Here is a 22,580-nt window from a genome sequence, read left to right on the forward strand (position 1 = left end):
CACACACACACACACACACACACACACACACACACACACACACACACACACACACACACACACACCGCACTCACACGCCAAAATCTGACGTGGCAAGCAAGAAGAGACGCTGCTTGCATTTATTTGGCTGACGAAGCGTTTTCGTTCATCACAACAACAACACAACAACAGCATGGCGACGACGATGAGGAGGAAGAAGGACGTGCCAGCGCAGACGCAGACGCAGACGCAGCCGCAGCCGCAGCAAGGGGCCGACAAGGTTGCTGGAGCGGGCGCAAGGACACCAAACAGGGCCAGCAGTAGTGGGAGTGGCAATGGCCGGGCTGTGTGCATGATTGCGTTGGTGCTTGTTACAACTGTAATTGGGGCTGCGGTTGTCTTCTCGTCCGAGAGCACCGGTGCATCCGTAGCCACGTGGCTGCGGCCCTTCTCCACGAGTTCGCTGCTTCCGCACCCTCCCCATTCACAACAACAGCAGCAGCAGCAGCAGCGGCAGCAGCAGCGGCAGCACGTGCACACGACTTTGGGTGAAGCTGAGCAACAACAACGACAACGAAAAGAAGATCAGCAGCCACGGCAACAGCAACAGCAGCAAGAAGAAGAGGAAGAGCCAGCGCAAGCACAAGCACAAGAAACAAAAGGGCGCACCAAGTCACCGACGGCCACGTCTGACACGTGTGACTTTACGTTCACGGACGAGTGCGAGGTGTGCGGTGCTGTGGACGACTGCCTGTGCACGGTGGAGGCTGTGAACGCGTTCAACACGGAGCACTTCTTCCCCAAGCTGCGTGCGCTGGTGGCACGGCCGTTCTTCAAGTTCTTCTACGTCAACCTGCACGGCCCCTGCACCGTGTGGGGCGATGACGACAGCCTGTGCACGTCGCCCAACTGCGCGGTGCAGGCGTGCGAAGACACGACGCCGTTTACCTCGTTCGAGACGGAGCCGGCGGTGGTGTCGTACGCCAACTACAGCTGCCTGGACCTGAACGCCATCAACGACACGGTGACGGCGCGGCAGCTGTCTGTGCTGCAAGGGGAGCAGCGCCGCGACATGCTTGATCGCAGCAACTTCTGCGTCGCCGACGAGCTTGTGTATCCACAGGAGGAGATGCAGTGGGTGAACCTGCTGGACAACCCGGAGCGGTTCACGGGGTACAGCGGCCCCGCGGCGCGGCGCATCTGGGATACCGTCTACAGCAGCAACTGCTTCCAGGCGCAGAGCAACCACGACAACTTCTTCCACGACTTGGTCGGTGGCCCGGGTATGAACGTGGACATGGATATGGACATGAACGTGGACATGGATATGGACATGGACATTGAGGCGGGCGCTGGTGTTGACACGAGCGCGGGTGCGAGTGGCAGTGGCAACAGCCGCTACGATGTGGACATGGACTCGCTGTGTCTGGAGGAGCGCTTCTTCTATCGGCTTCTCTCCGGGGTGCACGCGTCCATCAGCGTGCATCTGTCGTACAAGTGGCTGGACCAGCAGACGGGGGAGTTTCGACCGAACATCACCGAATTCCGTCGGCGCTTCAGCGACAGCACGACGGGCGGGCAGGGCACGCGCTGGCTGAAGAACCTGTACTTCACCTACCTAACAGTGCTCAAGGCCATTGTCAAGGCGGAGAACCTGTGGCGGTCGTACCCGTTCCCGTCGGGCGACGCTGCGGATGACGCGACCACCAAGGCGGCTGTTCTGGAGCTTGTGGACCAAGCCAAGCTGTACTGTGATATGGCTGTGGATGAGGAGGTGTTGTTCCAGACACCAGACCGCAAGGATGTGCTGGAGGAGATGCGTGAGCACCTTCGCCAGATTACCGAGATTATGAACTGCGTCGGCTGTCACAAGTGCCGTCTCTGGGGCAAACTACAGGTGTGTGTGTGTGTGTGCGTATGTGTGTGCATGGACGTATGTATGTGTGTGCGTGTTGGAGAGGAGGAGGGGGGGTGTACCGCTTCTTGCGACTTGTATGCCTTGAACTGGTGTTGTACCATTTCCCCCCGCCAACACACACCCACACACGCACATACTCACACACGAACACACACACACACCACACACACACACACACACACACACACACACACACACACACACACACGCACGCACACACACACACACACACACACTCACACATCATATGGCCGCGTTCAGACGCGAGGGCTGGCGACGGCGGTGCGCTTGTTGCTGGGGAACAAGATTAGCTCGGATCAGGTTGCGTTTGAGCTCGGCCGCAACGACATTGTGGCGCTGTTCAATCTGTGGGAGCGGTTGGCCTCCAGCATCACATACATGCACGAGTTTCAGGCCTTTCGACCCACCCAGGAAGACAACTCGCACACCAGCACATGATCGGCACATTGTCCTCCTCGACACACACACACTACACAGCGACACACACACACATGCACGCCACACAGCGACACACACACACACACACACCACACAGCACCACACAGCACCACACACCCACACCCACACATACACACACACACACATACACACACACACACACACACACAGAGCACACAGAGCACACGACACACGACACACAAAACCACACACAACACCACGACACACGACACACAAAACCACACCTGGCAACACCACACTTTTGCCTCACAACCAGACCAATCTTGCACACGGCTGACTTGCGGACAATTCGTTAATAACATACAGTGATTCTCTGCAATCATGACGCAAGCAAAACCGTGGAAAACGCGCACACGAGCCATCAAGCACACGTTTAGGTGTGAGAAGAGAGGGCGTCAGAAGCAATGCCGCATGTTGCGTGATGAAAGCGATGCACTTCTTGAGGTGGCTGGCTGGAAGGCACACACAAAACACACGCACATACACATACACACACCCGACACTGACCTATTGACATACGAGGTTGCTTCGAGAAAGCAGGGCGGGTGGCGTTTGTGCAAGCGAGACCTGTTCTTGGACCAGCGCAACACATGGCAGTGACGACAACCGGCAGGGACTGGTGTGGTGTGAAGGTGGGGGTGGTCACTCTCGTTGCTTCTTCGCGATCCCTCTCGCGTGCTTCTGCGGCTTCTTTGCCTTCGCTCACGGATCGAACCTGTCGCCTGTCCCGACCATTCACTGACAAGGCCACCAGGAGGTACGTAGTTGCATGCGGTGGTTGCTCATGATTGTCCCGCTTCGCACGGGCATGACACATGCGCGAAAGCGAAAGCACCTGTTGCACTTATGCGTGTGCATTCATCCATGCATCCGCGATGTTTTGTTTGACGAAGTAATGACGAGATTTGGTAATGCCCCTCCTCGCCCATTGCGCCCCTTTTCCTGCCTTCTGCTCTCACACACCGCCCAACCACTTGCATGTCCTGCTTTCTTGCCCGCCCGCTTCTGGGCTACCTCTTGCTTCGACTGCGTGTGCGCGTGTGTGCGCGTGGGTGCCTTTGCTTGCTTGATCGCTTGCTTGCTTGCTTCTTGCTTCGTTGCTTTGACCACTTCACTGCTGCCGTGTGCCGTGGGCCGCGTTCTGTGTGTGCTGTGCATGCGTCATGTCCTCAGGTGTGCTTGGCTTTCTTCCCGCTCTTGTGGCAAATTGCAAGAGTAACACACAACACAACACCTTTACTCGCAAACTAACTGATTCAGACCTCCCTACCTCCCGCCTTCCTCCTCCTCCTCCTCATACCCCTTTCTGTGATCGCTCTCGCCTTGTCTCGCGCGCGCGTGTGTTTAGCTTGTGCTTGCGCACCACAAATCGTTCCCCTCTTCCCCGTGTCAGCTGCTTGCTTCTTTCTCTCTTCAGATCAGATCGGCAGCGCCTCTATCGCACACACACACTCTCTCTCCCTCTGCTAGGCAACACTAAGGACGCGCGCCAATAGCCTGCCTGCCTGCCTGCAGAGCCATTTCTCTTGCTTTGCTCCTTCCCTTTCATTTTTTCACACCAAGAACGCAATTTAGGTTTGTGCTTTCGTGCTTTCGTGCTTTGCCCGCCACCCCCCTGCGCCCTTGATTACTTCGCCTCCTCTGCCACAGCACACCCCGCTTCTTTTGTTCTCATTCACACGGCAGCCACCCACCGTCAACCCCAAACAGCCAAACAAAAAGTGCCGACTGTGTCGCTTGCTTCATTCGGCCCTTCTTTGCTCCTTGCCTCTGGCTGTCCTCATCTTTGCCCCTGCCTGCACCCACTGCACCTCCCTCCACATCAACCTTATTCTTTCGAGCAGCAGCACCAGGGCCGCCGCTCTCTCCCGTGTCTCCCTTTCTTCACGGTCCACGGCCAACCCAAACCACCGCCTACTTCCATCCTTCCTCGCCCCCGGCGCAAGTTGCCACCACTTCCAACCTTGCACCATCGGACGACGTCAACGCCCACCCGATCATACCACACCCCGCCATCACACCCACACACGCACGCCACACACGCACGCAGCTTGCGCTCTCCCCCTCTTCACCTTCCCTCACGCCTCCAATATCGCCATCACCTCCCAAGAAAAGAAGAACAAGTGCATGGCGGCGCCCACGCAGGCTCGGCAGTACTCCCAAGCCCTCGAGTCATCGTCCAGTCACACACGTATATGAGCATGTCCACGACGCCACCACAGCACCAGTCACTCGTGCCTGTGTCTGTGCCTGACCTCTCATGGCGACAACAACAGCAGCAACAACAACAGCATCAACATCAACAGCAGCAGCAACAACACAAAATACTGCAGCAACAGGGGCAACAGCAGAGCGTTGACGATGTTCAGCCACCCGATGCAGTGTCCAAGCCAGTGGTCACAAACTCAGCGACACCCTTGTCACCAGTGCCCTTGCGTGAGGAGCGCATCAAGGTCCCCATCGACAGCCGCGATGCACACGCGCACACACGCCCTCGCCTGCCCTTGCTTCGTGCCAATCCCACAACACTCAGTGCACGCCGCAACCCGTCAAAAACCGCCCGCAACATTGACGCTCCCCCAACCGACCAAGCACCACCCGACCAACGACAACAACAACCGGCCCAGCAACAAGGCCGGGGCCAGGCACAACAGCGAGGCCAGCACAGCAACCACACCTCCACCACCTCAACAGAGGTCTCGGACGAGGATGGCAGTGACACGCAGTCCCAACACAACAACGGCAGTGCTCTCACGGGCGGCCTGCCCAGCGAGGACACCCAGCTCGACGATGAACGCGACGTGCTGTCGCTGCTCACACGCGCACGCACACGCGCGGATGCCATCGACAGCTCCCCTGCTGCACAGCAACTCAGCACAACCGCTGCGGCACCCACGCCCGCAATGACAGCGGCAGCGGTGGGGACAGCGACACCGGCAACGAAGAAGATGCGTGCTGCTGCTCTGGCACCACACACGCAGCAGCAGCACGCCCTGAACAATGTCGAAAACAGCACGGTGAATACGCACCAAACAAGCATTCCCCGCATCTCGACAATGCCGCCACCTGCCCACACCCACCAGTCCAAGCATGGCCATCATGGCCATCATGGCAGCTGCAATCACCAACCACACCACCCCGTGCTTGTGGTGGTTACACCGCAGTCACACGCGCCCTTCACCGGCGTGCGCACGCCTCACAAGGCAGCAATGCGTCTGCCAATGGGCACACGATCACTCCTCCGCTCACATCTCTCCGCAGTGCCGCTGTCTCGGCGCCAGTGCCCGCCCTCGCCCCGCACAGTGCCGTCCACGCCACCAACACCGTCGTCCCCTCAAGCACCCCACCCTTCAACCAAATCCCAGCAGCAGCAACAGATGGATGCGAGCACGACCTCTAGTGGGGTAGCGGGACCCCGTGAGCAGGGCACTCGCAAGGACACGCGTCGAACACAGACGGCATCCCATGAGCAGCAGAAGCAGAAGCAGCAGAAGCAGAAGAACAGTCTGCCCCAGCCACAACCAGAAACCACAGCACCTACCTTACGCGTACCAGCGAGGATGCGCTCGCCAGCCCAAGTGACCGCATCACCGACTGTGTCTCAACAACAACAACAACAACAACAACAACAACAACAACAACAACAACAACAACAACAACAACAACAACAACAACAACAACCCCAGTCGGCCACTTCTAAACAAGAGGACGTACGCTCGCCAACACCAGCGCCAGCACCACCTGTGCAAGTTCGCTCCCCGATGGATCTCTTGTTTGAGGCCATCAAGCAGCAAGGCGATGACGATGACGATGATGGTGACGACGACAACGGCGAAGATGATGGTAGCGGTCGTCAGCGACGAGGTGGTTTGCACAGCAGACGGCGGAAGCTCGGCCCAGAGTTTGCGCAAGAGGTGAAGGCGAAGGAGGAGGTGGACGAAGAAAACGTGAGGAATGAACTGGATCGCGGTGGAAGAAGGACAGCCCAGCCATCAGCGGTAAGGGGCTTGGGCCACAGAATTGCACCCCGCGGTGGGGGCGGTGCGATGGCGCCCTTGCAGATGGACGCAGCGGCAGACGACGGTGACGTGACGACCGGGGATGAAAGCTGGACAGACCATGGCGGCGGATACACGAGCAGCCAAGACGTGGGCAGCATGCTCAGCCACGACGCACACGCATCTGCGCTCTCCCGCACCTCTACCGTGACATCACCGACTCCGTCAGCAGACAACACCGCACACGCCCAGCACGGCCGCTCGGGCAACAGCAGGCGGCGGTCCCGGCGGCGTATGGGCGAGCTGCCCCAGGACCAGCAGCAGAGGATGCGTGAATTAAACCGCAAGGCGGCACAGCGGCACCGGCAGCTGCTGCGGAAGCGAAAACAGGGCATGCAGCATTGCATGCAGGCTGTTGCCCAGCGCAATGCAGAGCTGAAGGTGCAAGCGCGCATGCTTGCGTCGGAGCTGAAACGGCAATTTGCGCTGCTGTGTCACCTCAACTCCACGGGCCAGCTACGAACGGGCCTGAAGCGGGCAGCGAAGATCCGCGAGAGGAGGAGGAGGCAGCAGCAGTCGGCCGCTAGCGATGGCGAGCGGGAGGGCGGGGGTGATGGGGATGTGAAGGATGTGGAGCGGCTGGACGATGCTGGTAGTGATGATGATGATGATGATGATGATGATGATGATGATGATGATGATGATGATGATGATGATGATGATGATGATGATGATGATGATGATGATGATGCGAAAAGTGAGCCGCCAAAGGCCAAGACGGGGCGGCGGAAGCGGAAAGCGAGCGCAACGCCGGCACAGGAGCAGGCGCAGCAACGCGAGGGACACAGCGGGGGAAGACAGGGACAGACGACTGAAGCACGTGACGCAGGCAGTGGCGTGGGAGATGTTGATGGTGGTCGTGGTGGTCGTGGTGGTCGTGGTGTCAATCGGGTAGAACGGGGAGCAGAAGGAAAAGCCGGTGGTGACATGGTCACTGCCAAAGAAGCGAGCTCACTCGCCCAAGGAGAAAGGCAGATTGAGAAGAAGACGGAGAAGAAGGCAAACGCGAACGAAGAAGTTGAGGAAAAGAACCGAAAGGAGGGCAAGGGGCGGGCTGCACACCGACAGCACGACGAGAGCCCGCGTCGGCGCAGAGGCAAGGCGGCAGGACCTTCGTCAGCAGCGACACACACGCGTCGCCACCGCCACGCATCGCCACAGGCGGAGCGGAGCATGGCGCGAACACTGGCATGGGTCCAACAGCAAGCACAGCAGCAGCAGCAGCAGGAAAATGAGCGGCAAGAGCAGATGGCGCGGGGCGGTGATAACACGGGCATAACGTTTGCCTCAACACCGACCGGTTGGCCGATGGGCGCTTTTCAAGGCTTGCCTGCAGTAGCAACGACAACGCCACCAACAGCAACAGCAACGACGGGGTTAACAATAACACCGACAACGGCAGCACTGACGAGCGCATCAGCACCAGTGACACCGTTTGCCACGTACGCGCCCACGATGGCCATGGTGGGCTCTTCCCCTTCGCTGCCGTCTGCGTCGTTTCTTCCTGGCGGAGCGCTGGCAATGCCATACGTTCTTCCCACATATGCAGGCGGATATGACCCCACGGCGATGCCAGTGCCGCCATACTTGTACGCGTACCAGCTGCCGCTGCAGAACGCCATGCTCATGCAGCCCACACCCGAGACACAGCAGGGCCAGCAGATGCAGACACCGCCAGGGCCCGCTCCACCAGCAACACCCCAGTCCTCGACAGCAGGGATTGCGGCTGGCAGTAGCAGTACCACGGCACCGCCACCGTTCATGTTCATGCCTGCAGGCAGCTTCACGCCAAGCACAACTGCGGCCATGAACCCTCTGGCATATGTTCCGTTCCAAGTGTCCACCGCACTTGGCCTTCCGATGCCATCACACTCATCGCTGTTCTCGCCTGCAACGACACTGGCGCCTGCTCCTACTACAACAACAGCCACCACCGCCACAGCCATATCGGCGACCCCGCGGCCCTGTGACGGTGTACCACCAACGACGTTCCCATCCAGCCAGCCCTCGCAGCCCCCACCGTCGTGAGAAGCAGTGAGGCCTGCCTCCCACGGGGTATTAGTCTTTGCATCATCCGTGTGGTGTTAGGGTAGTAGGGTGTTTGAATTTACTCTACCCGGCACGCCCACGCGGCCCAGACATGATTAACGGGCATTGAGACTTGTGACTTGAATGTACATACGTTTGCATAGCGCTTGGCACCTTGCCCTTATTCGCCGCCGCTTTGTTCATACATACTTCACCAACCAAGCTACATGTGCTGTGCGGTTGTTGTTGTTGTTGTTGTTGTTGTTGTTGTTGTTGTTGTTGCTGTTGTTGTCTCAGTTGTTGTTGTTGTCTCAGTTGTTGTTGTTGGTCTGTTTGTCGCTTACTTGCTTGCTTGCATCAACGTGCTCAGGCTCCCAGAAAGACTCTGTTGTCATCCCTCAAGCCCTCAACTTGTTCAATCTGTGTGTGTGTGTGTGTGTGTGTGTCAGGGCTCATTCTTGTACTGATGTACGCTGGCTGGTGAAAGAGACTAGAGGCTTCTCCACTCCACAGCTTGCACGCGTGTCACTTCTTCACTTGCTTGCCACCTTTTTTCGTGCAACTCACTCACGTCACGCACATGCTTGCTTGCTTGCCTGAATGAATGAGCACATGGTTCTCTTAACCTCCCTGTGTTCTGTTCTGCTGAAGAGAGGTCTTCATTTGTCATTGAACCTTTGAACATTTTGTCCTAAGGTCCAAACGTGGACTTTCCCACTTTCCAGCCTTGTCCTTCCCTTTCCCCCAGTCCTACTGTGTGACGAACGAGTTTGTGTGTGTGTGTGTGTGTATGTGGTATGGAAGAAAGCGCATTTGCAAACAATGGGGGAAGTGGACGTGTGCTGACGCTGGTGCTCGGCACTTGTAGGCTTGTGCATGGCTTGTGCCCCGTAGGTTGCCATGTTCTTTCGTTGGCACGGATGCAGGGTGGAGTGCGAACGCGTTTTGCTTTCGTCGTGGTGTGGTGTGGTGCGGGTTTGGCGAAATTGCACACAATAGACCCATGCCGCTCGCGATGAGTCATTCACTCTCCAGCCACACGACAACGACACACAACCACAAGAGGCAAGAAGCAGGCACGCTCAACAGAAGCACAGCCAAAGCGGGATCGGGGAAGATGAGCGCACCACCACCGCCCTCGTACGAAAGCGCAGTGGCATCTGCGCCACCACCACAGCAGCCAGTGCAACCACCGACTGTGCCGCAGGCACAATACCCCCCACCTGCTGCACAACAACAACAACAGCAACAACAACACCAACAACCGCAGTACATGCCTGGCCCTGTGCCACCTCCAAACCCGCCTTCGTACAGTCAGTCGACAGCGGGCTTCTCCACCACGCCGCCGCACAGTGGCGCTGTGATCACATCCCACTATCCACCGGCACCCTCGCAGGCAGGCCCTTACACGAGCCGTGCGCCGCGCGGATACCAGCGACTGCCTTCGCAATATCCGCCTGCAGGCGCCGTCATTGTCCGCACAGACTACGCGAGGCGGAGACGAGCCATCATTCGCTTCACATGTTTCTTCATCTTCCTCATCGCCCTCTTCTTCATCATCTACTACAACATTGTCTGAGTTGCGGGGGATAGAGAGAGTGTGTGTGTGTGAGTGTGTGTGTATATGTGTATGTGTATATGTGTATGTGTATGTGTATGTGTGTGGTTTCATGGGCGAGACGTTCAGAACATATCTTCTAGTGTGGTGGTGTGATGCGAGTTACAACATTTGTGCAGAAACTGCTTGCTACTGGGCGATGGAGCTGAAGCGTTAGATCCGGATGGACTGTTTGGTAGCCACGTGCCTTGCCTGTTTGACATGAGGGGAAGCAGCACCTTGCCCGCCCACTTATGAGTGTTGTTCTTCATTTCATATTCCTCCTCTCCCGCATTATGTGCGAGAGGTCGTTGCTTTCTTCCAATCAACAAACATTCATTCATTCATTCGCATAAACGGACCCATTCACTCTCCTTCCAGTAGTATCTGTGTGTGTGTGTGTGTGTGTGTGTGTGTGTGTGTGTGTGTGTGTGTGTGTGTGTGTGTGTGTGTGTGTGTGTGTGTGTGTGTGTGTGTGTGTGTGTGTGTGTGTGTGTGTGTGTGTGTGTGTGTGTGTGTGAACACGTGAGCGGTGATTGTGCATGAGAAGGTCCAAGCCGCAGCGACAACAGCAAGGGTGTTTGCCAGCACATACTGACCTCCGTGTTGGGAACCTGGTTCATGCCTGCAGTGCCGTTCAGCTGCATGAACATCTCCGCCGCCTGATACACACCCGTCGCACCCACCTGTGTGCATGTATGTGTGCGCGTGTGTGTGTGTGCATGTGTGTGTGTGTGTGTTTGAGGGAACTGGTACAACTGGCATGACATGGAAAGCGTCAAGGAGGCGTGCCATCGCCTTCCTCGCCAATCGGCAGAACACTGCAACCTCCCAGCACCACCTGTCCAGCCACACAACATGCCGCCACCAAGCACCACCACTACCACGTCCACTTTCACAACACCCAACAACACAAACCAACCAACCAAACAATCAACCAACCACCACACCACCAACCAAACAATCAACCAACCACCACCACAGGTGACTCACGGGGTGGCCGCGGGCCTTGAGACCGCCAAACGTGGCAATGGGCAACTGCCCGTCCAGCGAAATGTGCCCGTCCGCAGCAAACTCAACACCTTCCCCGTGTGGAACAAACCCCGCGTTCTGTGTTTGCGACGAGGCGAGGGGAAGAGAGGGGGGACGGTATGAACGATGGGCAGGAGGAGAGGTTGGCATGAGGAGACAGGGAGAGAGGGGAGGGGTGTGACACAGAGTTTAGGGGAGGGGGAGGCACGGAGCCTTCTGATCTCCCCGCACTTACATGCACGCATATGCATGCACGTGAACAAACAACCACGCAACACTCACGCACCTCCAAAGCGAGGCAGGCCATGCTGGTGTATGCGTCGTGGAGTTCGAAGATGTCGATGTCTGCATGCGTCACGCCAGCGCGGGACATGGCCTGACAGCAGACGACGGTGGTGATGTGGTGGTAATGGTGTGAGAGTTGAGATGGAAAGGTGATGACACATGTGCTGATGTGTATGTGTGTGTGTATGTGTTGAGTGTGTGTGGGTGTGTACTTGTGCGTGCGTGCGTGCGTGCGACACACAACACACACACACTCACACTCAACACATACACACACATGCGCAAAGTTAACACACACACTGACAAATAAACAAAAGGGTGCACGCACGTCCATTGCGCTCTTCTCGACGGCTCTGAGGTGGAGCGGGTCCTCGCGCATGGCAACGGCGAGGATATCCGTTGCTGCGGCAGACGAGGCAACACGCACGCGCTTCCCACCAGCGCGCGCCGCGAGGGACGGATTGGACGTGAGCAGCACGCACGCCGCGCCATCGCACGTGGGGGACGCGTCAAACAGCTGCCGCGACGGTCATGGTGGTTGGTCGGTCGGTTGGTTGGTTGGTTGGTTGGTTGATATGAGGCAACTATGGGGAGGTTGGCAGTTGTACAGTGGCAGTGATGCACCCACGCACGTATAGACAGGCACACGAGCACACACACACACACACACACACACACACACACACACACACACACACACACACACACACACACACAGTCACATGTACATACATGCAGCGACATACACGTACATACGCACACACACACACACACACACACACACACACACGCACACACACACACATATGTGCACACCTGGATTGGATCTGTAACGACGGGCGCATTCTCGTACATGTCGAGGGTGAGCGGCTTGTCTGGGAAGACGGCATGGGCTGCTGTCATGGCGTTGTTGTGGGCAACCTGTGCAAAAGGAAAGAACTTGGCGTGGGGGACGTTGTACCGCCGCATGTACTCTGCCATCAGCTTGCCATTGAGGGACACGAATGTCTCCCCCTTTGCTCCCTCGGTCGCCCAGTGAGACGCGGTTGCCAACCTGTGCAATCATCAGTGTTGAGATGATCAGTCATTGATGCGTACCTGCCCTCCCTGATACAAGCACACATACACGCGAAGGTACATGAAACAGCGACACACACACACACACACACACACACACACACACACACACACACACACACACACACACACACACACACACACACACACACACACACACACACAGGCGAGCAGTTGGACGTACGCCTCTGTGATGGTCTCGCGATCTGCGTGCGTCATGAGCTCGGTGCCAACCACGGCAACGGTCTCCAGCTCACCACTCATGACGGCCAGATAGGCCATGCGCAACGCTGCCCCACCAGCACCGCAGCACGCCTGGTATCCATTGTGGGTGAAGCGAAATGAAATGAACAACGACATGACAATACAGCATCTCGGAAGTGTGTGTACAGCAAGCTGTGGCCAAGCGTCACACACACACACACACACACACACACACACACACACACACACACACACACACACACACACACACACACACACACACACACACACACACACACACACACACACACACACACACACACACACACACACACACACACACACACACACCTCTGTGGTGGACGCTTCCACGAGGTCGAGGCCCGCAGCGTTGGCGATGAGCGGGCCAAGGTGCTGCTGCTTGGACAGCATGCCAGACATCATGTTACCGACAAACACCGCTTGCACACTCTTGGGGTCCATGTCTGCATCGGCCAGTGCCGCCCTCACCGCCTGCGCTCCCATCTGCTCCAGTGTCACATCCTGCTGCCGCGTCACGGGCACAACGCCAGCTCCGCCCACATACACCTTGCGGCTGTCTCCACTGGCGCTCGCCGCATGCGCGTGGCGACGACACGACCCCAGCCCCAGAGCTCTCCGCGCACGCTGCGCCAGCACAGCAACACCACAACCACGACCATTCATCGTCATCATCATCATCGATTCGTTGCTTCTGGGAGGTGTTGTCAGCGTCGTTTATGATTGGAGTAAGCCCCTGCCCTCTTTCGTGTTTTGCCCCCCCCCCCCTCAACACACACACACACACACGTGTCACTGGCCCCACGTCTCTGCTGTCTCCAGGTACTTTGCTTCCTCCGCCGTTGTCTCACGGCCCAGGGCCTTGTTCCGATGCGGATATCGTCCAAACTGCTCCAGCACCTGCACAGTGTGTGTGTGTGTGTGTGTGTGTTGGGGGATGAGAGGCTTAACAACACCTCGTTCATCTCCTTCAAACGAATGCATAAGCACCACGCACGCACGCATGCCTGCAAGCAAACACAGCCACAAGCAGCCACAAACGTGCACGCATACCTTTGTGTGGGATTGAAGATAGCCGTATGCTGCGTCAATAAGCTTCACGGCCCCCTGGCCTTCGTCGCCATAGCTTTCTGCCTCCTCCTTCATCTGCTGCAGCTCAGCTGCCATGCGCTCGTGGTGGGCGAGGTCCTCGCTGTGCTCCAGAGGCATCAGCGCAAACATGCGCTCAACAGGCCGCAGCTCACGCATCCGCCCATCATCTGTGCAACAGCACAACCACGGAGAGTGTCGGTGAACGACAGTGGGTGAGGGGTGAGAGAGAGTGTGTGTGTGTGTGTGCGTGTGTGTGTGTGATTAACAAAGTGAAGAAGAGGCAAGGAAGGAAGAAGGAAGACGAAGGGCAGAGCATATGTAGCACATGTGTATCATGGTGGGGGAAGGGGGGGGTTCTGTGCTCTGTTGAAAGCAAACGCACGTGAACACACACACTCTCTCACTCTCTCTCTCACACATACACACACAGAGCACACTCTCTCACTCTCACTCCCTCTCTCACTCTCTCTCACACAGAGCACACTCTCTCACTCTCACTCCCTCCCTCACTCACTCACTCACACTCACACGCACCAAGGAGTTGTAGCGTCGTGTTCAGAGCCAAGCTGTCGTAGGAAAAGCACTTTGCGGAACCGCGAAAGATGTTGCGGGTAAACTGGTCGGTGAGCAGGATGAGGGCAAGTGACGCGCGCGGGTTCTCGCACGCAACCCAGCTGTCATATGCCTTGTTGTCGTCGTCCAGCTTGGCCAGATCCCCAGCAAATTCAGACCGGATTTGCTGCATCGCACAGAGCACATGTGATACGTGCCAATGTGTTGTGTACAGCATGAATTGTGGGTGCGAATGTATTTTTTGTGAGCGTGTGAGTAACGGTCAAAGCACCCATCCGCTTCGATGCATCAAACAAGCACACACGCACGGACACACACACGCACGGACACGCACACACACACGCACCACACGCACCACACACACACACACTAACATACACACACCTGCACACACACACGCACCACAGACGCTGGTGACACAGCTGTGGACCAACCTCGTCCACTTCTTTGCCGCCAGCAAACCACAGCTTCATTTGGTGCGGAAGAGAAGCAAGGTACGCTGTCCTGGCCACGACCTCCTATTAAGCAGTGACAACAATGGCGTTGAGCACTGGGACACGTGGTTGGACTTGAACACGATGAGGCGCAAGGCACCACAAGCCACAAGCTGTGATGAAAAGAAGAAGATCACACTTCATCTTGCACAACCAACCAAGCAACGAGCACGAACGTCACGCCATGCTCAATCAGAGTCTCACCGTGGTCGACGGTGACGCTGGCCAGTGTGGGTCCTGCCCAAACCAGAAGGTGAGGATGGCGCTTGCTCGCGCAGGTAGTGCTTGTCCAGCAGCCGTCGCTCGTGCGAGGAACGATGCCATGGTGATGGCGACGATGAGGGAGGCGACACTTGCGCGGTGGTCGATGATGGTGATGGTGATGGTCTGCACTGCTTCCGCTGCCCTTGTTTGGGTTTGAAAGCTAATTGAAGATATTGCGAATCCTCCCTTTCTGCAGCCAGTATTTTTTTTTCTTGCCAACCACCAGCGCCAGACAACAAGCACCACCAACCACCACCACCAGCCAACAACCAGAACCATGGTGCGTGTGCATGCCGTGTGCGTGTATGCTTGTGTGTGCATGCTTGTGTACGTGTGCGTGTGCGTGTGCGTGTGTGCGTATATGTGTGCTTATATGTGTGTGCGCTCTTCTGTTGCCTCACGAAACCGTGGAAAACGCTGTGGTGTGTGTGCAGAGCGCCGAAGTTGAGGAGACACTCAAGCGCATCTCCGGCCACAAGGGCGTCGAAGGCATTGTGATTCTCAACAAAGAAGGTTCGTGAGTGTGTGTGTGTGGGGAGAGGGAGGGAGTGTGCGTTCGATGTTGTGTGTGCGTGTGTGTATTTACGAGGGGCATGGGTTGTGTGCGCGCCCACATTACCACCGCCTGACGTTTCCTTGAACATGCTTTGCCTTGCGCAGGCATTGCCATCAAGTCCACGTTGGATCAGACAGCCACAACACAGTATGCAGGCCTCATTTCCTCGATTGCTGCACAGGCGAGCCACGTCGTGCGGGAGCTTGACCCACAGGTGTGTTGTTTCGCATGCGCACTATTGCTGCTGCTGCGCTCATGCATGTCGCGTGCTAGCGATGTGGGTGGATGTATGTGTGCGTGATTGCGTGTGCGTGTACTTTCGTGTGTATGTGTGTACTTTCGTGCATGCGTGCCCTTCAGTTTCATCTTAGTCATTGCGCCAGCTGACACCTTCCACTTGTGGCTCCCCTTTTGCATACTATAGGATGGATTGACGTTCCTCAGACTGCGATCAAAGAAACACGAGATCATGGTGGCACCAGGTGTGTGTGTGTGTGTGTGTGTGTGTGTGTGTGTGTGTGTGTGTGTACGTGCGAGCGAACTTTGTGTGCGTGGGTTTACGTGTGTGTGGTGCACCTGCATACTCAGTGCTGATGCATTCAAAGGCCCGTTGGGGCGTTCGTTCCCACGCGTGCATGAACCCCTTGGTTTTGTTGCACCCGTTTCCAACTCACACACCCCTTGTGCGTGTACTGTGGCACTGCGTTCAACAGACAACGATTATCTGCTCGTCGTCATCCAAAACCCAACTGACGCCTAAGCTCAAGCTCCCCTTCATCTCCACACTTCCTCATCCTCGTTGTTCTGCGCTTGCTTCTTTCCTTGATATGTGTGTGCATGCTGCATGCTGAACGGTTGATGTCCTGCTGTGCAATCGTGAGTCTTGTGACTTGGTGTGTGTGTGTGTGTGTCTGCCTGCCTGTCTGTTCATCTGTGCTGCGTTGCTTTTTTTTTTGGTTACAGTTACGACACATGCCTGTGTGTGATGGCCATGTGCATGTGTGACTTGTTGGTGGTAATGTTGTCGCAGCTTGTTGTGTAATAGACGCTCCCCGACACACCTCGTCATCGCTGCCAAGTTTTGTGTATGTACATGTGTGTGTGCATGTGTGCGTGGATGCGTGCATGCGTGCGCGTGTGTGCGTGTGTGTGTGTGTGTGCGAAGTGAGTGTGTGTGTGTGTGTGTGTGTGCGAAGTGAGTGTGTGTGTGTGTGTGTGTGTGTGTGTGTGTGTGTGTGTGTGTGTGTGTGTGTGTGTGTGTGTGTGTGTGTGTGTCCAACCCCCTCTGATCGTTACGTGTGGAAATGTAGCCTCTGATTCGTTGTGCTGGTGATACCCGGATCAGCAAGCACGCTCGTGTGGGGCTGTGTGGTTGGTCGTGTATAGATATCCATATCACACACACACACACACACACACACACACACACACACACACACACACACACACACACACACACACACACACACACACACACACACACACACACACACACCCGCGCGCGCACACACACACACACACAGCGCGGAGATTTCGTTCAGTATGTACACACGCATGTCAAGTCGGCATTGGATCAGAAATGAAGGAAAGGGGCATATGCCCATGCTGGAAGCTCTGGATAGAATGGAAGGAAATCTAGTGAACAGAAGCAAAAAGCAGAAGAGCACAAGCGGTCGTGGGTGGTGTGCACCCTTGCACTGTGCCTGGTCTGGTGGTCGTAGATGACACTGGCACAGCACATGAGTTGCGTGCTTTACTTGCGATCCGTCGTTTGGAACACCATCAGCATGTGCTTGTCGTCTGCGCACAGGGTGGATGGGATGCAGATGCACACGATGGGGTTAGCGTGCGTTGAATGTGCGTTGAGTGTGCGTGAGGTGAAAAGAAAGGTGATACGTGCTGTGGAAAGGTGCAGAGGTCATACGTGATCAGGTTGGCTGAAGACGCCACGCCAAACACACAAGCACGGACTTTGACCAGCTGTCACCCTTCACACTTTCACACTTCAGCTGTGAACTGCTCAGTGTAGTGTACACACCCTTCTCCCTCGCTCGGGAGCACACAAGGCAAAAAGACCAGTCGACAGCGCACACACCAGGCGTGATGAGGATCTCGCGCTTCTTCGTGCGGATGCGGAGCACACTCAAGTCGTTCTGGCATGGGGAAGAAAGGTGAGGGGTGATGGGCACTTTCACACTTTTCACAGTGAGACCATGCACGTCAATGAACGGCCGCCTCACAGGCAGTCACTCTCCAGAAGATCTCGTAGTAGATAGATGAAACATGACACTGACAAGGGCGCACGGTAAGGCACACCCAGACTCCCATCACCCAGCACACCGCCTCCACATCGCAGAGCTCAAGGAGGCCCAGCTTCACGCACACTGGTTTGGGCTCGATACTACTGCCGTACCGTTGGGTCGACTTCGCGCACGACGTGCTTGGCCGTCCTGGTCATCTGTACCCAGTTCTCTGCGCTCTTGAGGGAGCCTTCCATCGTGGAATGCATCACCATCCCTGTTGCATCGTGGTGCGACGTGACGTGGCAGCAAGCAAGAGCTAATGTGTGAGTGTTGGTGTGCATGCATCCAAGGAAGACGCACAACAAGAGGTCTAGCGGTACTCTTGGGATTGGGAGGTGCTGGCTCTTGGAGGTGCGCATCGCTTCATGACAACAAGTGTGTAAGGACGCACACCCTTACGCACACGCACGCACACTCATACCCTTGTCGCCAACGATAACAACGCCTTCTGTGCCGTCACGCTGGGATATGCGCTCGAGGATGTCTGCCGTCTCCTTCTGCAGACATGGCGCGTCGCAGAGCAAAGGCAAACAGAGCGCACACCAAGCACGGAAGTGCAGATGAGCCCACCGACAGCGGTAGAGCACACGCGCAAGTCTACATCTCAACAGTACTGTTGCAAGTGACATCGACGAGAGCCCACAACACGCCGATCGCAGGAGCAGCGCGGTGACAGCATGTCTACAGCAAAGGCCAGATAACACACACGCAACAACACAAGGTGTGTTTGACCGAGACAAGGGTACTGCATCACTCCAGCATTCCTGCTGCCGACACGCACCACAGCCGACATGTCTGCCTTTCCGTTGCTCATCTTTGACGCGCGTGTGTTGCGTATAGCGTGTCTTGTTGTGTCTATGAAGAAGCGAGGAGGTGGGTGGTAGGGTGGTGTAAGAAGGTCTGTCGCAGTGTTGCAGTGTTGCGAATGTACTTGTTGTGCCGTATTCGTCGTTGCCAACGTGAAAAATCAACTGATATCAAGGAAAACCTGAGCAAGGTCATGTCACGCGCATGATGTGTGTGTGTGTCAGGGCACCTGGCCGCAAGTTGGTTGGGACAGTGCTCAGTTGCACGTTTTGTCCCGCAACGCGGTTGCATGTCGATGTGTATGTCTGTGTGTGCATGCGAATGCAACAGGAGAACAGGGGTGGGTCGACTCTCACTTGCGTGATCTGGGTTTAATCATTGAGTGGCTGTGGTGTGTTCCAGAGCTTTTCGTGTGCATGTGTGTACAGAGGGGTGGCGGCATCAGCCAAATCATTGTGCGTGGGACTTGATGTTCCGAGCAAACCACAGGGGGATTGCACTCAACTGTAGGCATGTGCGTGGGTGTGTGAGTGTGTGTGTGCGTGTGTGTGTGTGTGTGTGTGTGTGTGTGTGTGTGTGTGTGTGTGTGTGTGTGTGGGTGGGTGGGTGGGTAAGGGTGGGAGTGAGTGTGTGTGAGTGAGCATAGGGTGAGTGAGCTTTGATGTGTCTCGCACTACGAGTACTCGCGCACACACGCACGCACGCACGCACGCACACACGCACACATTACAAACTCTTTATCTTACGATGGCTGTGAAGAAGAAAAACGCCTCATAGCCCATGTGCTCTGCAAACACGCCGGAGAGGATGCTTGCTGCGCTCTTGCCCACCAACTCCACAGTCGTCAGTGTCGTGTAGAATGTCGCCGTGTTTGGCGTCCCAGCGACGCCTGGCTGGCTCTGAGGGGCACGCACATGCATGAGTATACGGGCCACACAGCAAGGAAGGAGAACAAAAATTGAAGTGGCAGTGGTGGCGACGGAAATGATGAGGAGGGTGAGAATGAAGGAAGGACATGCACCCACTACCAACGAAGCAGTACACACTCACAGAGAGGAAGAGGAACAAGCAAGACAGAGAAGGCACACCCTCACAAACATACGTTCACCCACACACATACATTCACCCACACACATACAGTCACCCACACACATGCATTCACCCACACACATACGTTCACCCACACACATACATTCATCCCCCCCCACACACACACACCTGCGCCATCATGAGGGTAAAGACTGCGGTGGTGACAACCCCGCCAGTGATGGCTTCGGTGGCGATGAGAGTCAATATGGGCAGCGGCGAGTCTGCAGAGACGGTGAGAACAGCAGCAAGCGCACGGCCAAGCTGTGCTGCCACACGTAAGACGCCCGACACCAGCAGCGTCGTGCGAGCACTGAAACGACCAGAGCAGTAGCCACCTGTAGCACGGCGAAACACAGGTACAGCATGAGACAAGCGGGTGAGGAAGGGAAGGAAACGGAGGGAGGCAGGAGGAGCCGAGAAGCAAAAAGAGAAAGAAGAGGAGGAAGAAGATACAGACACACACACGCGCGCGCGCACGTACAGACACACACAGGCACACACACACACACAGACACACACACGTACAGACACACACAGACACACACACACGCACGCACGCGCAGACACACACACACACGCGCGCGCATACGCACACACACACACACACCTGCGAGAGAGCCGACGATGGAAAACGCACTACCGATGACGCCGGTCCAGAGACTGACCAGGTCGGCCTCCACCCCTTCGTCAAGCAGAAACGGCTTGAACATGACATCCGCCATCACCTCGCCGCTCTTGTAGGTGAGCAGCAGCAGCAGCAGCGGACGAACAGCCGGTTGCTTGAACTGGCGAAGGATCATCCCAAACACCTCCTTCATCTTGTGCACAATGTCCTCCACGTCGTGCGCCACCGCAGGCCGGGCTGCTGCTGACGTGGCAGACGCTGTGTCGCCCTTGTCAGCGGATGTGGCTGGAGCCGACTCCGTGATGGGCCCTTTGTGCATGAGCAGCAGGGCAGCCAGCCCCATTGTGACGACGGCGATGACACCAAAGCACCCGAGCCACGGGTTGTCGGCAAAGTACCACGGCACGAGCCCACCAGCCAGCATCATGCCGGCCTTGAAGCCCACGACTTGTGCGGCGTTGCCAAAGGCGAGCGACTTCTCGTCCGTGAGCACGTCGATGGCCAGGCCATCTGTGGCAATGTCTTGAACGGATGCCGCCAGGTTCATCACAAAGATGACAACCAGCATGTGTGGGATTGACCGCGATGGCAGTACAGTCAGCGCCGCACCACCTAATGTCGGTATGGGAGAGAGAGAGAGAGAGTGTGTGTGTGTGTGTTTGTGAGTGTGTGTTTGTGAGTGTGTGAGTGAGTGAGTGAGTGAGTGAGTGAGTGTGTGTGTGTGTGTGTTTGTGTGTGTTTGTGTGTGTGTGTGTGTTTGTGTGTGTTTGTGTGTGTGTGTGTTTGTGTGTGTGTGTGTGTGTGTGTGTGTGAGTGAGTGAGTGAGTGAGTGAGTGAGTGAGTGAGTGAGTGAGTGAGTGAGTGAGTGAGTGAGTGAGTGAGTGTTTGTGTGTCTCCCCGCATTCTCACTACCTCCTCCGTTTCCGCTGTCTCTCTCCCCTTCTCATTCCACAGTCCTCTCCAGAGACTGACCGATGATGATGAGGCAGGGCACAATCCATGACTTGCGACGGCCGAAGCGAGGCCAGTAGTATGAGTCGACGAGCGGCGCCCATGCCAGCTTCACCAGCCACGGCAGCGAGAGGATGCCCAGAGACGAAATCGCCGACAGGGACACGCCTTCCTGGCGAAGGAGGATGGGCAACGTCTTCACTTGCATGCCAAACGGCAAGCCCTGCACAAGATACAACATCAACAACAGCACCAGCTCACCCCACCGCACACCGCCACCGCCAGCACCACCAGCACCACCACCTGCCATCTTGCTTGCTTGCTTGCTTGCTGCTTGCTGCTTGGGTCGTCCTTCTTTCTCTGTCAGAGTGCACGACACACAAAAAAAAACACACAAGAAGCAAGCACACCACAACAACAACAAGACGGGCACTCCTTTGTGCATCGAATCAAATTTTTGTTGGCCCACGAACAGCCGCCAAAAGAAGAGAAAAGGGACAGACAAGCACGAGAGCAGCAGCAGCAGCAGCAGCAGCAGCAGCAGCATAAGAGAAAGAGAGACAAGCAGACAGAGACGACAGGGGAAGAGACAAGAGGCAGCGTGAAGGGCACGATCAGGTGCAGTCGGCGAGGGTGACAGTCGGCAAATCCAGAGTCCAAGTAGAAACGAAGAAACGAGGAACCAATGTGCATGCGTGGTGTGTCTGTGAGTAAGTGTGGGTGCAAGCATGTGCATGTGCATGTGCATGTGCATGTGCATGTGCATGTGTGTGTGATCATTGGAGTGAGAGGAGTTGGTGTTGTTGCAAGGTAGCAAGGTGCTTACCTTCCTCGCCGAGGCGAGGATGGCTCGTTGGTTGGGACGCCAAAAATGGCACCATACCAACTCACCAAAACAAAAAAAGGAGGGGAAAAAAGTGAGTGTCAGCCGTCCACTTCCGGGACTGACTGGTACCTAAGAGAGAGAAAAAAAAGTGTGAGGGTGTGGGGGGCTTAGTACATGTGCATGTGACCGAATGTACATGTGTGTGGTGGTGGGGGGGGTTGTGTGCGTGTGTCTTACCTTAATCAGTGCTGAAAGCACTTTTGGGAGGCCCGCGATGTGTTGCCACCACCACCACAGCGGTGG

The 22,580-nt window shown here is 56.3% G+C and overlaps 7 protein-coding genes across 7 annotated transcripts; 3 read left to right on the top strand and 4 right to left on the bottom strand.

Moving 5' to 3' along the window:
* Positions 1-131: 131 nt before the first annotated feature.
* On the top strand, positions 132-2,623 carry PTSG_01457 (oxidoreductase ERO1). The gene is made up of 2 exons (XM_004997374.1): positions 132-1,876; positions 2,159-2,623. The coding sequence occupies exons 1-2, from the start codon at positions 173-175 to the stop codon at positions 2,354-2,356; spliced, it is 1,902 nt and encodes a 633-aa protein (XP_004997431.1). The 5' UTR covers positions 132-172; the 3' UTR covers positions 2,357-2,623.
* Positions 2,624-2,843: 220 nt separating this feature from the next.
* On the top strand, positions 2,844-10,042 carry PTSG_01458 (uncharacterized protein; the record flags this gene model as incomplete). Its single annotated transcript, XM_004997375.1, has 4 exons — positions 2,844-3,134; positions 3,551-3,952; positions 4,222-8,459; positions 9,778-10,042. Exons 3-4 carry the CDS (start codon positions 4,573-4,575, stop codon positions 10,040-10,042), a joined length of 4,152 nt encoding a protein of 1,383 aa, XP_004997432.1. The 5' UTR covers positions 2,844-3,134; positions 3,551-3,952; positions 4,222-4,572.
* A 384-nt stretch (positions 10,043-10,426) lies between these two features.
* On the bottom strand, positions 10,427-13,439 carry PTSG_11735 (uncharacterized protein; the record flags this gene model as incomplete). Its single annotated transcript, XM_004997376.1, has 8 exons — positions 13,010-13,439; positions 12,639-12,769; positions 12,194-12,431; positions 11,706-11,894; positions 11,379-11,468; positions 11,054-11,170; positions 10,660-10,746; positions 10,427-10,447 (listed from the first exon to the last, which is right to left on the bottom strand). Exons 1-8 carry the CDS (start codon positions 13,376-13,378, stop codon positions 10,427-10,429), a joined length of 1,242 nt encoding a protein of 413 aa, XP_004997433.1. The 5' UTR covers positions 13,379-13,439.
* Positions 13,401-15,278, bottom strand: PTSG_11736 (uncharacterized protein). Its single transcript, XM_004997377.1, has 5 exons — positions 15,061-15,278; positions 14,797-14,880; positions 14,324-14,528; positions 13,751-13,956; positions 13,401-13,597 (listed from the first exon to the last, which is right to left on the bottom strand). The coding sequence occupies exons 1-5, from the start codon at positions 15,178-15,180 to the stop codon at positions 13,490-13,492; spliced, it is 723 nt and encodes a 240-aa protein (XP_004997434.1). The 5' UTR covers positions 15,181-15,278; the 3' UTR covers positions 13,401-13,489.
* A 45-nt stretch (positions 15,279-15,323) lies between these two features.
* Positions 15,324-16,759, top strand: PTSG_01461 (dynein light chain roadblock-type 1). Its single transcript, XM_004997378.1, has 5 exons — positions 15,324-15,400; positions 15,555-15,633; positions 15,781-15,890; positions 16,101-16,158; positions 16,390-16,759. Exons 1-5 carry the CDS (start codon positions 15,398-15,400, stop codon positions 16,434-16,436), a joined length of 297 nt encoding a protein of 98 aa, XP_004997435.1. The 5' UTR covers positions 15,324-15,397; the 3' UTR covers positions 16,437-16,759.
* A 670-nt stretch (positions 16,760-17,429) lies between these two features.
* On the bottom strand, positions 17,430-18,793 carry PTSG_01462 (uncharacterized protein; the record flags this gene model as incomplete). Its single annotated transcript, XM_004997379.1, has 5 exons — positions 17,430-17,476; positions 17,772-17,829; positions 18,090-18,193; positions 18,401-18,476; positions 18,761-18,793. 5 exons carry the CDS (start codon positions 18,791-18,793, stop codon positions 17,430-17,432), a joined length of 318 nt encoding a protein of 105 aa, XP_004997436.1.
* Positions 18,794-19,170: 377 nt separating this feature from the next.
* On the bottom strand, positions 19,171-21,884 carry PTSG_01463 (major facilitator superfamily transporter permease). The gene is made up of 5 exons (XM_004997380.1): positions 21,473-21,884; positions 20,483-21,112; positions 20,005-20,210; positions 19,533-19,685; positions 19,171-19,290 (listed from the first exon to the last, which is right to left on the bottom strand). Exons 1-5 carry the CDS (start codon positions 21,759-21,761, stop codon positions 19,237-19,239), a joined length of 1,332 nt encoding a protein of 443 aa, XP_004997437.1. The 5' UTR covers positions 21,762-21,884; the 3' UTR covers positions 19,171-19,236.
* Between the last annotated feature and the right edge of the window lie 696 nt (positions 21,885-22,580).

Source organism: Salpingoeca rosetta (assembly GCF_000188695.1).
Source record: "Salpingoeca rosetta unplaced genomic scaffold supercont1.4, whole genome shotgun sequence".
In the NCBI taxonomy this organism is placed as follows: Eukaryota; class Choanoflagellata; order Craspedida; family Salpingoecidae; genus Salpingoeca; species Salpingoeca rosetta.